This window comes from Gambusia affinis, linkage group LG17 (genome assembly GCF_019740435.1).
Source record: "Gambusia affinis linkage group LG17, SWU_Gaff_1.0, whole genome shotgun sequence".
NCBI classification, from domain to species: Eukaryota; Metazoa; Chordata; class Actinopteri; order Cyprinodontiformes; family Poeciliidae; genus Gambusia; species Gambusia affinis.
In genome coordinates this window covers 19639862-19656812 of record NC_057884.1, presented here as the reverse complement: position 1 = coordinate 19656812, position 16951 = coordinate 19639862, and the positions used below count along the sequence as shown (strand labels likewise).

General features: G+C 38.7%; 1 protein-coding gene across 5 annotated transcripts in view; it reads right to left on the bottom strand.

Annotated features, from left to right (window-relative positions):
* rxraa (retinoid X receptor, alpha a) overlaps window positions 1–16951 on the bottom strand; it is a 173296-nt gene that overhangs the window by 4880 nt on the left and 151465 nt on the right. For 3 of the 5 annotated variants that reach the window (XM_044144202.1, XM_044144198.1, XM_044144199.1), the window contains exons 6-10: window positions 16592–16776; window positions 8440–8569; window positions 6730–6862; window positions 2832–2923; window positions 606–711 (exon numbers count right to left, since the gene is read on the bottom strand). In XM_044144202.1, the coding sequence (XP_044000137.1) occupies window positions 606–711; window positions 2832–2923; window positions 6730–6862; window positions 8440–8569; window positions 16592–16776 (646 nt within the window). The remainder of the gene's footprint in view (window positions 1–605; window positions 712–2831; window positions 2924–6729; window positions 6863–8439; window positions 8570–16591; window positions 16777–16951) is intronic. The other 2 variants (XM_044144200.1, XM_044144201.1) reach the window with 1 other exon arrangement.

Below are 16951 nucleotides of genomic sequence, written 5' to 3'. Positions count from 1 at the left end.
CATTACATATTTCTTTCTTTTTGACTGAGATCAGCAGCTGGTTGTCGGCTAAAGCGCACATTACATGCACCTCCATTTGGCTTTTCTATTTTAGCAATTAAATATAGAGAGCATTTTATTCTGAAACAATCAAAAGTAAATGCTATACCTAGGTGTGCTAACACACATGGCTCTTGAGGTTTAGTACTGAAAGGATGGAGTGAGTCCATCCCTGCAGGTGAGGAGAAAAATTAAAGATATTGTTTCACTTCCACCATATTTTTCTAATATTTTATCACAGGCAGAATACAAGCACAGGGCTCCATTTTAGGTCCTTTCTCCACATACATTACCATTGTGTTACATCTTAAATGGTTTTCTGAGGATATCCAGATTTATTAACCTAAAATAAAAACAATAACTTGCATTGTCTTAACTTTAGATGCAGCTGGAAGTCTTTCTTACACGTCTGATTTTGAATGGACCTCTAAACTAAAACACCAGTTTAATTTTTTGATGGGTATAGAAAGAGAAATGTTAAAGCAAATTATGTACAGCATTTTATTTTCTGAATATTACATTGTAGTAACATGTGATGTGATTCTTTCACTGCTTTTTAATCTCACCTGCCTGGCTGCTCTGGGTATTTTTGTTTGCAGTAAGCCTCTAAAGACGCGTAGACTTTCTCTCTCAGAGCTTCCACCTCACCTGGGTTGGACAAACCTTTAGAGTCTGTAAACACACAAGAAGAGATAACCTGGGTTAGATCAGACCTCACTACAGTCAAAACGTATTTCCTCATTTTCTTACGTTCTTCTGAAGGTCGTGCCAAAAGGGGAAGGTGATTAATTTAATATTTATGTAAAAAAAATAATTCAAGATACATGGAAATCCATTAAATTTATACATACAAACACAAACAAATCTAGTTCAATTACATTTTGTATTAATTTTATGATAAAACTCAAAATTGTCTCAATAATATTGTAGTCCTGTGTTTATTGTGGTAAATAATATTTATTATATAGAATATTGGTCTGCAAATATCAAACAAGACTAATATAAAATTTAATGGTGAATAATTTAGATTTTTCTTTTCATTTAACAATTTATTACATATTTTAAGTTTAAGTATTAAAAAAATAAATGTAATTTTTATTTATATCTTTATTTAAACTATTATTGAATAGAGGAATGTTTGGCTCTCAAACATTAAAGCCCTGTGGCCAAAAATGTTATTACTAAAATAAGTGGTTCAGTTTTTTACATTTTAAAGGAAATTGCAATGCAGGTTTCAAAAGAGCCTCAAAACTAAAATAACATAGAAAAGGACAATGAGTCACGTAAACAACGTTTAGCTAATTAAGCTAATAATAACTGGGTTGTATTTATTTACTTTTACAAAGCATTGTAGTTTTCCTGCATAGTTAGGATGTGACTTCCACATTAAGCTTTAACCCTCTGAGCTCCATCCAAACCCGCTCGGCCCAGTCCGGGTTAGTCCAATTAAGGCTGCGCTAATTTAGGCTCAACAGAGAGACACTGGAAAACAAACACGTCATTGATGGAACATTTCTGCTTGACAAAACACTGCACTTTTAATAATGGCTGGACTGGTTTGCATGGTGTGGGAAAGGAATGACTGAGGGCCCCTTTTAGCATCATCCCCCCTCCAAGCCCACAACCCTTTGCGCCCTCAGATAGTCCGAATCTCGCAAACCGCTAATTAACAGGAATCAGGCAGCAAAGCAAACCGAGGCCAGTGAACCTGGATGCGGCTGGAACAAAATGTTGAACATAAGGGGATCAGCGCGTCTGGGGTTAGCAGATACACTGTGGCCCCTGGAGGGATCAGGCAGGCTCCCGTATTGAGACATTTCACACCCTGACTCACATTAACAGGAAGCTTTGGTAAACATGGACGACATTTGGCCTGATAAGGTTTTGTGATGCATGCCTCTGTAAGAGGCTGAACCTCAAATCAGGACTTTTCTTTTTCTATCTTTGACACAAGCTTTACAGGAAAATACAAAAAGTAAACAATATAGGAGCTCCCACATGGGTTAAAATGAAGAAAAAGATCTCCAGGGTCTAGAATTGTTAAACAACGCAATACTTGGATGAATGGATGGACAGAATATATAGATCCATATATTTTGGCAGTTTTCTTTATGAACAATTGGCTTCTTTCAGTATTTATAGGTGACTAGAAATCAACTCTGACCTCCGAACCTACACATTCATCCATAAGAAATGACACCAAGCTCTAGAGATGAACTGGTGTTGTGTCTGCATACAGGAGGACTTGGAAAAAAAAGAAAATCAGAAATCTTATCTCCAGGCTGTCCTAGCGGAGACTATTATTTATTTTTATCCATCAAGGTAAGTCCTGAAGAACTCAATGGAGCAACATTGTGTCCTAAAAGTTTAAAGAAAACTTGACAAGTGGAGGGTGAAATGAAAATAATGTTTGCTTGCACGGAAAACGAGCAGTGCACTTTCTGGGAAATAATAAAGAGAGATGTTCTTTTGAAGGTACACAGTCTGAACTGAAACAAAAAAATTGAAAAAGTGCTTCGATAAACCTTCAGAAAGTTGGGAAAACACTTCAAGAGCCTGTTCAAATATCATAAAAATAGCCTGGCGTTTGGAAGCAAAATACAAAGAAATAATGGCTAACTCAAGACTTTTGGACAGCACTCAATATATGAATAAATACAGGGCTCCTGCGCCCTGTTATTACCCTCTTTAGAAGCATAACTGGGTTTTTTATGCTCCTCCTTTATAACCCTCACTTTGCAGACCTTTTTCAAAGCCCCTGCTGAAAGTGAAAGCTTGCTTTTGATTGTTACCTGGGTTGAAAAGGACGATGGCTCGGAGGCAGCCCAGCTCAGTCTTATCCATCTGCATGTCTCTCATCTTTGACACCAGCTCTGTGAGCACCCTGAACACAAGAAAGGACAGGAGCAAGATGAGAATATATATAAAAATAAAGGCAGATCAGTGGTTTTTTAAAGACCAGAACTCCAGTTCAGTTTTTTTTTTTTCTTGGCTACTGTTTTATGTCAAACAACCAAACAAGAACCAGAAAAGTTCATATCACAGAAAACCGCTCGACTGTAATTGGTACATTTTTTTTTTTTTTTTTTTTTGCTGCTAACTGCTCTTCATGTTAATTATCCAGACTGGTATATTAAAATATGTTCTCAACCGCTAACCAGCTCACATCTGTTTAAAAATAAACGCACACGAACACACTGCGAGGCACCGTTAGATCAGTGGAAAAGTTTACAACCCTACAGAGCAATTATATTTAGTTTGTGGTTTTCATGCAGAAAGAGCCGCAGAGTAAACACAAGCTATAATCCAACACCAGCACACCCACTGTCTGTGTGTGACATCACAGGGTACCGTAGGTTTGCCCGAACTCTTCACCCCTCTCTGACTGGGTCACACCCTCGCCGTGCCGCCTGTTCTTATTTTCTTCTTTTCTTTCAGGCCCTCAGGATTGTTAAGTCAATTGTGACTCAGTGCTAATTTAATTTGCTCCGAGGAGGAACGACAAAGCCAAAAGAGAGAGAGAGAAAAAGAGACTAAAGTGTGTAAGTTAATCAGTCTCTTCATTTGTATGGGGGAAGAGAGAGAAAGGAGTTGATAAGGAAGCATAATCTGTGCTCTGGATCTTAATACTTGCCACAGTCAATGCAGAGATGGGAAATGTCCTGTGGCTCAACAACTGGCCTGTTGACAGCAGCTGTCTGTCCTCTGCTGGCTCCAGCTCACTGCTCATTTTCCTGATAAATAATCCCTAATGAATTATATGGATCAATAAAAAAAAGCTAAACGTCTGAACAACTCAGCAGATTAAATGCCGCCTTTCTGCAGCAAAGCATTGTCTTTTTGCAGAAGCTGACCACGTCCAGGTTTCAACTGTCTGATCCAAACGTGACATAAAATCGTTTTGGATGTTCAAGAACAACCCAGGAACCAACAGGCTGCATTTTCAATGCAGTCATTTATTACATCAACAAAAGAAACCAATCTGTCCTGCATAGAAATAATAATCTCCCTCATGAATTAACTGTGTTAAACCAAGTCTTTTGGACAGTTGAACTGAATTTGACCAGTCAAACCATGGATTGATTACAGCCAGACCTGTTGAATCAAGAAATCAGAATAATATAACCAGTCTGACAACATGAAGTGGGTTAAATGATCTCACCATTTGCTAGACAGTTCTGTACAACTAAATGTTTTGCAAGACAGTGATGTTTAAAAGTGCTAAAAAACTCAATGTTTTCATCATCAATCCTAAAATCAGTGAGTCAAATAACTCACAATAAATTAGGGCTGACAACACGACCTTGTGGAACACCACAGGTTTTAAATCAGTCTAGGTGGTGATTTGAAGTTCAATTTTGCAAAATAAATCCAACTCAACCAGATATACCCACCTAATATTTTAATATTCAGATGAATTATCTGTAGAGTCAAACGCTGAACATATGGTCATTCTGGCTGTAGATTTCTTTGCATCCCTACATATTTTAAAGACAGAGGAGCACTGACTCAGTAGAGTGGCTTTTCCAAAAAGTAGACCAAAATTTCTCCAAGATATTAACGTCATCCTCTAAATCTGTTGTGCTACAACTTAGGAGTTTTAGTAATACAAAGGAGTTTAGACATGAGGCTATTTTTCCTATGTGCTGGTGAATCAAAAATGTTTTAAAAAGGCCAAAAATCTATCAATTATTTATAAATTAGAAGAATGATATATGTGTTGAAGTGGTTTCTGGGTTACTTGCGTTTCCATGGTAAAGTCATGAAAACTAGTAAATTTTGACATATTTTGGAATACAAGCTTCCCTCGGGGACTCAAACAGAATGTAACGAACCACCAGGCCTTTTAAAGACAACAACAGTCCACCAACAGATGTGCTCCATCTGAATTAGATCATCCATCAACAAGACTCCACCCCTAAAAACCTAACACACGAGTGTCTCATTAAAAAGAACAGCAGTAGGAATCAACAGTGGTTTAGAGTTGAAGGCAAACCTTGATACAACAACTTGATAAAAACAAAACTGCAGAAAAAGAAACTTATAAAAACGTAACGCACACAAGCTTTATTTAGTCACTCATGGGAATGGGACAAACTTAAAATTGTGCACACAGTTCTGAACAAAACTGTGTTTTCCACAAAAAGATATGTTTTATCTAAACAGCTCAATTTTTACTCCACTGCAGTCGGCAGGTTTTGACGGCGACTGAAAGCTCGAGTCGTCTTAGCGATGATCTTACACGCTTAGCCCGGCTCTCCTTTGTACACTTCTCTAAATTCTTCTCGGCAGAAATGTTTGAAATAACTCAAACTGCGTGAATGATGTCTGTCAACAGCCTGGTATGTTTTTTTCTTTTGCTGTGTCACTCAATGATATTTAGAAGGTGTTCTAAAAGCTCAGTTTCTTTTTCAGTTTAAAATGTGAACTCTTGTATTACATCGACCTACAGAACATGTGGGTAAAGATCTTCACTTGGGCTAGGTTTTTATTTTTCTGGAGCTCTCTTTTGCTCGATCATGTGACCATTTGTTGTTGAGGAAGAGTTTTAGTTCCATCGTAGCTGGATTTGTTGTCTTCCTGATCAGTTTTCACTTCCAATTATTGATTACTATTCAAAGAGTTGATTATCGGTAGAAGGAATGTGTTTTATTCAAGATAATTCTTCCTTCCCGTTTGGATAAGACAGCTATGGACGTTGATTCTGCAGTCAGGAATGTATATATTTGAAACTTTTCCACTTCTATTACTTCTGCTCAAGTTGTGATGCAGCAGAACACATGCCATGGTCTCATGCGATATCTGAGACAGCCAGTCAGTTTTCTGCCGAACCATGTCAATAACAACCACCAGGGTGGCTCCTGCTATGCTCCAAACTTGGCTGTGACTGAACTTTGCATGGATTTTTTGACATTTTCTGAAGCAACTCAGGGTTCTCTCTGAGAGCCCTGATGCACCCAGGTGTAAATATTTAATACAGTGGAGTTAATCAATAATTTCTGTGCTGCTTCACCCTCAACGAAACAACCCTGTGGTTTGCAGTCAATGTAATGTTTTCATTGAAGAACCAGAAATGTCACATGCTGTCAAAAAGATGAAATTACTTTACTCAAATGTACTTATTAAAGGCTAAAAACTTCACTTGGTTTTCAAAGCTAGAAAGCTGCACCGAAAGAGAAAAATTTCACCTTAAGTGAACTTTGTCGAAGAATTATTGCTACCAACAAACTTTAGTCATCACAAAGATGCATCTCAAAAATTTAAATCTCATTGAAAAGTTAATTTATTCTAGTAATTCATTTCAAAAAGTGAGACACTTATTTTATTTTTAAACATTATCCAGAGTGACACAATTCAAGTATTTTAAGATACTTTTGGTGATCCTGCCTGTGGAAACTTCTGATTGGACCTCAAGCTATCCTCTCCTCTTTCCCCCCAGGCTCTGTGTGCAAATGAATTGCAAGCTTTGCTTCCATCAGAAAGATGACTTTGAACCATATATATTATTATATTAAAAATATATTGTATTTTCTGAAATACTAAGATTTTGGATTTCACAAATTTTAGACAACATCCCTTTGTGCATAACGTGCCTTGCTTGACCCATTATGCAATTTCTCTAGATTTATAAACCAGAAAAGTAACTCCAACTAACAGACTTTTTAGGAAAAGAAAAATAGTAACATTGACCTGTCAAAGATGGCTCCCACTCCGGCACTATGGGCGCTGTTGCGATGCACGTGCAGCCCCGTCGCCAACAGAATCCCGTCCTTTACTGCGATGGAACGGTGCGAAAATGATGCAATGAGGAGTTCATTCCAACCTGAGATGAGGAGAGGGATCAAGGCAAAGGATAGTTAAAAAAATACAAAGAAAAGGTAAAACCAAGTACAAAAGTTCACACAGCGTTCAAGCAAAATTAAAACGACAACAAAGGCAGAATTCCAATGAATCAATTAAAGCCAAGCCGCAAAAACCCTGCAGCTCCCTCAAGCACAAGCATCAGGTTATCACTGAGACATTGGAATCATGCTTTCTAAGGAGACAAGCGTGTAAAAGGGATGAACTGCGCCTGCCATCGCAATAAAGACAACAAGCTTGACGTGCCAACGCAGGGGGCCTGACACGGGGGAACGGCACAGACGAAAGACGCCGGCGGATGAGCGACAGGGTTCCTTTAACTGTTCTGCCTGGCAACAACTCGCCTCTTCTCCCTACAGTTGAGTTTGGCCATGAGAGGAGCCGTGATGCTTTTATCTGTGATACAGCAGAACTAAAGTGGTTATTTATAGAAAACCTGGGAGACGAGAAGAGACGAGCTCTGCAGAATAATATCTCACTCCAGTTTGGTGAAGTCTCTGCATCGTTATATGTGTGAAGGCTTGAGGAACAATCATGGGAGGAGGGGACTCCCCCCCCCTCTCGTTTTCATAGGAATGGACAGATAACATAATGGTGTAATTTGGAGTGACAGGCAAAGAATGAAGGCAATGTGTTGCCATCCTACTTGTGACGTTGGCGAATGTAGCTGAAGTGACAGATGATTCACTCTGTACTCCATGTAGCTGCATCACTAATACTTAGCAACTAGCTTAAGTCATTTTCCACAAGATGCAAATGGCAACTGGAGGCCTGTCTCTTGATTTAGGTCACACAATCTGGGTTGGTAGAAACAGCTTTTAGCCCGCTTGAATAGGGATGCACTGAGTTAGCGCTATTGTCTTCTGTATCTATTTGTTAGGTTTTCTTAAAATCACACCAACTGAATAACAATAACTTTCAACCCAAAAAAAAACCACACAAACTCCAACCCAAACAGCATTTCAAGATTTCCCAGTTGAGAACCATGATCTCACACTTGAATCTAATCTTGGATCCTTTGCACTTGGTTGTAATGTGCTCCAGTGATTGATGAAGATTACGGCTTGAAGATACAAACTGAAACCCCGTCATGTGTGACTAGTAAGTCCAAGGTTCCTGAACCAGAGACGCTCCTCTCCAAGAATATGCCATGTGATTCTGTCCCTGAACACCACAACAAGATAGATGAGAACTGAGAGTTTGGACAGAGTCCAACTCACAGCGAAGACAAGTTCTAGTTTGCTGAGAATGTGGGAACAGCTTCTGATTTAATAATATTAGGACCAAATAGCCCTTAAAACATACTGCATACCGTTCACAGATCAGTAAAGATCACACCACTCCTCCTGTCAGTTGTGAATTTCCCTGAATCAGCTTCCAGGCAAAATACAGATTGGAATTATTTTGTGCAGCTCGATGCATATTCCACATCTATTAAAGATCATTGTGGCAAAAATTGTAATATTTATAGGGAATACAATTCACCACAGTCTGTTGTTTTTTTTTTTTTTTTGAATTCCTGAACTCGTGCTAACATACCTGCTCGTAGCAGGATGACCTGGTCGTCCAGTGGCAGCTCCGAGAAGTGGGGAATCCTCTTGGCCCACTCCACCAGAGTAAAAAGCTGCTTGTCTGCTGCCTGACAGATATTTGTCACTGGGTCGTTGGGCTGCAGGAAAGCACACACACACAAAGAAGCACAGGCACAATGAATAGGTGTCATTTTTTGTGTGTGTGAGTTTTTGTTACGTTAGTGTGTTTTGGCCCAGAGCCTGATCTCGGGATACCTGTGAGCTACCAATCACTGTGCTTTCACACACATAATGACGGCAACATGAGTGCTACGCTGGGAGTGATAGCCTGTCAAAAGGAAGGCAAGCAGGAAGACAAAACAAACAGTGATTCTGTCCCAGCTTGTGGAGGAAATACCTGCAGAGAGCTGCCAGTGAAAAAACAACCTTTGCTGTGCGCGCTCTATCTTCAGGGAGCTTTTAGCTGAAATACTATTGGAAAAGTAGAAGAGCTCAAGAGGGCCTTCGAGAGGCTCAACTGACACTTTACTACTAAACAACTCAGAGGGAGCTTTATTGCCAACCAGAAGGGGACTGTAAAATGTGCAAACTACATTATGTGCATAACTCATATCTACCCATAGTTATTCAGCTAAAAGAGTTTTCCAAGATCTCTTGTTTTACCCTATATAAAAAATAAATAAATTCAGGAGTGGTGCCTATTTTTGTTTTTCCAGTGATTTAGGAGCTCAGAAGATTAACTGGAGTGTAATCATTAATGTGTGTTAAATGATAAAACTAAGCTCCCAGGATTGTGTTGTCTGTTACTGGATTGAGCTTTCATTGCCAAGATTAGTTTCTCTTTCTGATAAATAGTGCAGATGAACCAGAATAAATTACTGATTTGACTTTATGGGACTCCACAGGCCTTTAGGAGATGCGATCATAAAAGCAGAAAAACAGAAAGATCTTTCAGCTCTTAGAAAATGGGTTTTAAAGCTTTTCATCTCTTTCAGTCCCAAACTGTAATATTTTCAGTAAAGCTGCTTAATCAAATGTTGCAGTGCACAGAATTGTGTGGCAATTTTCTAATTATGTCTAAAAATTTGTTCCTCTTTTTTTATGTCTACAATGAGTTCATGTTAGTAATTTACATTTACTAACTATATGAATAAAAGTCATGTCAATGGCATACTAAGTATAGAAATGATAGAATATTAAACTTTCAGAAGTTTTAAACACAAGATAAATTTTCCTGTAAGTAAAAAATGCAGAATTAAACAGCTGTACATGTCAGCATTTTGTCAAGGAGATCTAAACTTCCAACCTCAAATGAAAGGAAATTTCTAACTTCATCTCAAGTCAGTAACTAAATGTTTGAAACTCAAACACTGGTAGTTCCAACAGGCCTATGAACCTAAACATGCATAGGTCTTATAAACATGTCTGACAGAATTGCCAATAACATTTTATTTGACGAGGTGTGCATAAGACTGACATGACACTGTCATAGACATGAAGGAGTCTTTATGAATATCTATGACTGTTATCAGGAAGCATCATTTGGTAAATAATGACACTTTTAATGCAAAGTTGCTCTAAAAGTTGCATTGAAAATCCATTAAAACTGCCAACTTTGCATTAAAGTGTCATTATTTACAAAATAATAACACTACTGGTTTCAAAATATAATTCATGCCCATAGTGATTAAATACAACCACATACTGCCATTTTTAAACACATTTTATGTTCGATGACACTTGGAAACTTTTTTAACCAGAAAGTACTCAACATCCTAGAATTCTTTGAGAACATTTCAGCTACCTAAGGTCATGGAAACATTTCTTTCTGAAGAAGAAAAAAAGAAAATTGTTCTTGTTTGCGCCAAACCAACATCAAATACAGCTTCTCATACGGTGTTCCTGTGCTTTAGATTCACGGCCCAATGGGAATCGCTGCAGAATACTAATGCAACACATGCATACTGTATGACTACTTTGCTAAGATGAAACTCCTTTTGGACATCCTGAACAATACTGTCGGTCTTTGACAAGAAGTTTGCCATCATCCCAGGAGTCCAAACCACTGATATGCATATGTATAACAGGCACACTTTTCTCTTTTTTTGCATAAAATTAAGTCTAGTAAATATTCTTAAATGGCGTGTCCCCATGTGAACTCGCAGTCTGCTAAAGAGAGTCAGTAACTTCTCCCCGACTTCCTAAACCAAATCCCACAGATCGATGCTAAAAGCTGGGAAGATCCCGACATCAACTGCTGCTCTCTAGAGAAGATTAGTTCAAGATGAAGGGGAAAACTCAAATCTTCTGTTCTTAATGTGCAGGCCAAAGGCGACCCAATCCTCTTTTCCCCGTTCCATCCCAAACAGTCTTAGATTTGTGATGCCTGCAGAGCAATGCAGATGTCTATCTGAGAAGAATTTGTATATATATAGAATTTAAACCAGAAACAAAGCTTGAACTGTTCTTGAAACTAAAAGTTGTCTTATTTTCCCAGTGGGGCCACAGAGACAACTGGCGTCTTATGATTATTTCAGCATCTGATCTCCGTGGGAAACGATGGACGGCGCAGCTCTGAGCGACAGTTTTTGAGAGCTGCGTTTCCTCTCAGAAACACAAACAGATTGAGCTAATTCCTTCCAAAGTGCAGGCTGGGTGAAAAACAAAGAAAAAAAAAAAAAAAAAAAAAGAGTAAAAAGGGGGCTCTGATGTGTGCCACCGTCAGGCCACCAACCCCCAGTCTCCTCCTCTTCTTCATTAGAATAAGAGTCCCGGGATTCTTGTTAGACACTACGGGTCTCATGAATGTTGTATGGATATCTTAGCCGTGTTTACACTGACCTTGTTTCTTTGCCTCCGTCGGAGGAGATGACAGGGGAGAGGAGCTTACACTTTCCTGAGACAATTTACGAGCATCACGTTACTGTACTTACTGCTCGGGTCATGGAACAGTATTTGGGATGTTATCAGTCTGCAGGAAAAGAATCTGCACTGAGCTGTGCCACTGTAACTGTAACTGTAACCTCACTGTATGGAAACACTTGACTGGAACTGCAGCCTGGCAAAAGTCCGAAGTGAAGGAGGAATTTTTGCGAAAGATATGTTCCCTGTGATCATAAACAGGCTGTTTGTTCCAGGCAAATCGAAGGATTTCCAGCACACATGCGCTTCATCACCATCATCCCCACTACTTAAGAGAATTGCCAGGCTTGCATACTGTCCTATGAAATTTTCATCACTTGTGGAAGGGTGGAGAAAGATTTCCCTCTCAATTTTTCATTATTCCACTTGAACCAGACTACACCAGTGTGACAAGCGAGGGAAAGCTGAGCTGCAATGAAGATTGGTATGAAAAAAAAAAATAGCTCATGTCCCATTTTTGTTTTTATATAAGGGCCATTGTTCTGTTGAAGGACGAAATCTTTTAAACTGTCTAACATATTTTGTTAGATAATTTTTCTATAGAGGTCCATTTATCTCTGACCAGCTTCTCTCCCTTTTCTGAGGAAAAGCCTGGAAAAAGCATAATGCTGCCAACACCATTTTTGTCATGATTTTATTGATATTCACAAGTGGATGAATGTAACAACATTCAGAAACTATGTGTTAATCTACTACATATAATCCTGAAGAAAAGACATGCTTTGGGTTGTTTTATGACAAAATGTGAAAGATTGCTAAGGGAATGAATGTTTTTGAGAGGTGCTTTTAAAAAAACCCAAACTTGTGTATAATCATTTAAATAAATGTGTGTACTGTAAGTATTGCAAAGTAGCAGCCTTGAAATATCAAAAATGTAAAAATAAGACCCTCAGGTAGGACAGTAGCTTTGTCTCCGTCTCCTGAAGAAGAGATCTCTCCTCTCCTCTCCTAGTGAAGGCATATTACTAACGCCTCTTTAACTCCTGTTCTAGGTCACCATGAGATAAACACACTTTCATTCAGCCAGACCAGACCCCAGCCATTAGACAGTGGCAGCGGCCTATTCACGGTGTACACCCATGACCCAGGCCCTGTGATTAATTATAGCACGGGGCAGCGACTCTCAATGGACACCAGCAGGGGCGGTTGGTTGCGGACGTTATTCAGAAAGAAAGGGAAGCCCTGCTGGTCGGGCCGCCTGAATGCTGAAACTGCGCCAAAATTGTCGGCTCTACTTTAGTGAAAGGGTCAGCGCCCCCAAATCAGAGAAACAAAAATCAGGCTGTTTTTCTTGCCACTGTTACTTCCCTGTTGTTAGCAGCGACGTTGCATAACACACTCTGACAGGAGGATAACCTTGAACTAATGCAAAACGCTATGGTTTCATGCTGTTAACCAATGCAATACACAATATTATTTATGTTGTTTTTATTAAAATACAAAAACGCAACTACTTTTGCAGCTACAATGTCACATAATACTCAGAATTATGTTATTGATTTATATGAATTTCCAGAACAGATACACACAAACAGTGAGTGAAACACAGAAACTAACAATGTGTGTAACGCAGAGTTAGCTATATTTAAAACCAAGGCTGAAGTCCTAATCCAGCCTCAAGTGCTGAGATGAAACTAAACACCAGAGTAAGCAGGCTATTTTTAAAGACATTAAGATTTCTGAAATGTACACAATGATGGAGGGGAAAAAATATAAATACCAACTAAATTTGGTTAGAGTGTGGTGCTCCAGTATTCATGGGGGTTAAGTAGCACAATAGCTAAAAACTGAACATGCCAGCCAGTAGAGTGCTAGGTAGCATTGCACCTTTAGATTTAATGCTTTATGGACAAATCTGGGTTTTTTATGAAAATGTTTCCTCAGAAAAACTGGTGGAAAGGTGAATCTGTGAATGTGGAACTTCTTACGTACGCAGCCTAAAAAGAATATTGTACAGAGATTAATATACTCTGCTTTTATAAAAAATGTGACATTAGGAGTCTAAGTGGACATGATTAATAATAGGGGGAGCATTATAGTGAAAACTAGAACAAAAGTAGAACGGTTAGGCTTCTCTCTTGTAATTCTAATTGCTAGACTGCTGGACAGGACACGTAAAAAATAGAATAGAAGTTTTTTTGCAGGAAGGATTTGGGAGCAATTTATTTGCTTCTCTATAATGTTTCCGTAGTTTGCTCATAGGACCATTCTTGCTATTTCTTATTAAACTGTAATATCAAATAATCTCATAGGAGTTTGCTTAAACCTAAAAAGTACATATAACTTCTAGTTCTGGACAGCTTGCAAAAGTTTCTTTTATCCGTTCAGAAGTCCTCTTGTGTTGGCGCTGGGCAGGCAACAAACGCCGAGGGAGCCAGCATGACTGAGCGCAGACACACTCAGTGCATTACTGAGTCTTCACTGCCAGGCTCCCTCCTGAATCCTAACTCCTCCTCTTTCTCCCTTATGTCAACACTCATCTCCTACATTTCCATCTCCCCCCCAAAATAGTTCCCATTTACTCTCATAACATCCCTCACATTTCTACCTTTACTTCACAGGACATTTCCCTCCCTTCTGAAGCAGATAATTCCCAGAAGCCCTCCCTGCCTCCCTCCTGCCTTCGGGTCCTTTGGTAAGCTGCAGCGCAGCTCCTCTGCTTCCCATGTTGCAACAGAATTCCAGAAAAAGCAGCGGCTTTTGTGGGATGCTTTCAGGAACAGTCTGTCTGTTGCAATATTCATCACTCTTTAGTCTCCTCTGTGTCAAAGACGGCCCAACTGATACTGGGAGCAGGAAGAAGGAAACTTGGAGCTGAATAAAGAAAGTGAACAGCTAAACCTGCATTCTTCAGCAACCACATCCAACACCAGATAAAAAAAACTAAAACAAATACAAACACTTTCGGAGCATATGAAATATTAACTATATGCAAGTAACATTGGCAAAAAAGCTATTTTCTCTCCTAAGTTTACTCATTTTGCACTTGGTACAAGGCTAAACTAAAAAAGATGAGAACTATAAAAAGAAGAAATATTTTTTGAACATTTTGCCACAGATGGAAAAGTTCTCAATGATTCTAAAATATAAATTACATCTTCAAGTTCATGGAAAATAGGATAAAATTATGATATTGTATAGAATCTATCATTATTTTTTACAGGCATGTGGGCTTAGAAATGCTTTAGTTTAAAGACTTTCACAAATATCCCTTATACTGTTTGCGTGGTTAAAAGAACTTAATAAAATATCAGACAATGTGGTAGGACAGCATTATTATTCCAGAGTATAATGTTGTAGTGTTGTCCCTCCCCCACTTGTTGCTCTGCACTGTTGGTCATCTGGTTGAAAGAAGGACAGTCCACCATTTCTGTGCTTCATCAGAAAGACAAATCCACCAAGATACATTTAGGGCCACCACCCATAATGTGGCTTTGAAACCACAGTCTGGGTCCCCGAAACTCACTGAATTAAAAAGAAAAGCAGAAATATCTAAATGGTCCAATAACAGCGGACATAATTCATCAAATGGGTTAAAATTTGTAGAAACTCTTTACATTGATCCTGAAGTTGTGGCATAAATAACCTAACCCTAACCCCAGGCTAACTTGAGTGGTACTCATTTAATATGTTGTGCCTCAACGATTCCCCAGATGAATACACAGAAAACCTGCTAATGTAAAGAAAACAAGCTCAACGGCCAAAAAGACGAGTAATTTGGCTTTTTTGATAATTGCTTCAAAAACAAACTCCTCAAAAAGGAAATGAAGAGAGGACAATTTTAAGAATCCCTGCCATAAGAAACTAAAATAGACATACAGAGAACCAGGAAGTGTCACTGACAACTTATTCTGTGTCACATTTATTCCTGAAGTCAGAAACTAGATGTTGAAATAAAACCTAATCTAAATGAAGCAAGCAGGATCAAAAGGAAAAACATTAGAACATTTTATTCAGTGACCAGGCTGCTTACTTTTAAATAATGCAAGCTGATAGCAACACATCTCTTTACATTTTATACATGTTCACAAACAGAGGCTGCTACATGTATTTATGTGTGGGGATGATTTATTCTAATACAAACTTCCAGAAATGCAAATAAACCGTTTCTTACTGCAGATGGCAGCCTCTCTAAGGTCAGGATTAGTGACAAATATTCATCATTAACTTGTTTTATTTCTTTTCAACTTGGAAGTTGGACATTTTGACACAAATATTATGATATTTATGTCAATATTTATGATAAAACAATATCTGATAATTGCTCTTGGAGGAAACTGCAGAGAGAAGACAGAACAAGAATGCAGAATCTGATACCCGTACCTCAGACAAGCAGCTTCATGATGGCTAAAACTTTCCATAGGAATAAACTCCATGCAGGAGTCTCTGCAGAAGTACAGGAACGAGTTGCTCCTTTCTTAATTCTTCACCTCTTAGACACAGCCAGAGTTTCTACTTCAGCTACTGTATTTCTCTCTGCTTTATTGAGTGACTTCTCAGTGCAGACAGAAAAGGCCTAGAGGAGACATTGAAATGCAGCTTTTACCTCCTGCACTGCAAAGTCTGCAGAAGCTGCACACATTACAATTTATTTCACTAAAATTGTAGAAAAAATATGGTAATAAAACAGCACACAACTAATATGGTTCTGGATTAAACTAATTTTGGTTCTGGCTCAAGAATGCAGAACAATACTGCAGAATATTCTGCACAATAAAAACCAATATGAGCCTTAGCGAGTGTTTATTCTATATTCTGAAACAAAACAACAAGCTAGTATTGAATATAACTTTACTCTAACCGATTATATGCTGTTGTAGCTTTGTGAAAACATGCTACTTTCTGATTTTAGTTGAAAATAAATAAATTGCACTTTTGCTTTAAAGTTTTGTGAAAATATAATAACATTGTGCCATTTTTAAATCAAGTTGATCATTCTGTGAGAATCTCATTATGTGAAAACAGAGAAAAATAAAACGGAAGAAGCTTAAACGTTAACAGTTGTTTAGTTGTTCGATCATTAAAGATTTGTCTTATTTCACATATTTAGTTTTACTAATAAGCTGGAACCTTTTTTCATTTTACCAGTACCATATTAGTGACAAAAACACACAATCTGAGATCTAAATTTAGGGCGATTAAACAAGCAGAAGTAGAGAATAGTGGCCATTTTCAGCAGTAGGCCTGACGTGTTGGAAAAAAACACAGTTTGTTATTAGAGTAGAGTCTGCGCTCACCGAGTTGGACGGCATGCCCAGGTTGGTCTCGATGTAGGTCTCGGTTTTGGGCTCCACCGCCTCCTCGGCCTCCAGGATCTTCTCCACGGGCATGTCCTCGTTCACGCAGCTGGTGGACTCCACCTCGTTCTCGTTCTTGTCCTTGGCTCGCTGGCGCTCCTCCTGGACGGCTGCATGTAACAAAACTGATTCCGTTCACTACTGCTGTTTACTGCTGACGTCAGCACCCACCCAACATGCTTTCAGTTATCGTAGCTGAGCACCGTTTAGCTCCCGCATGAAACAGCTGACGGGTATTTGCAAAGCCAAACTTTGGATTAAAGCTGAAAGTTTTTGTCAAGTTCAACCAACAGTCATTTT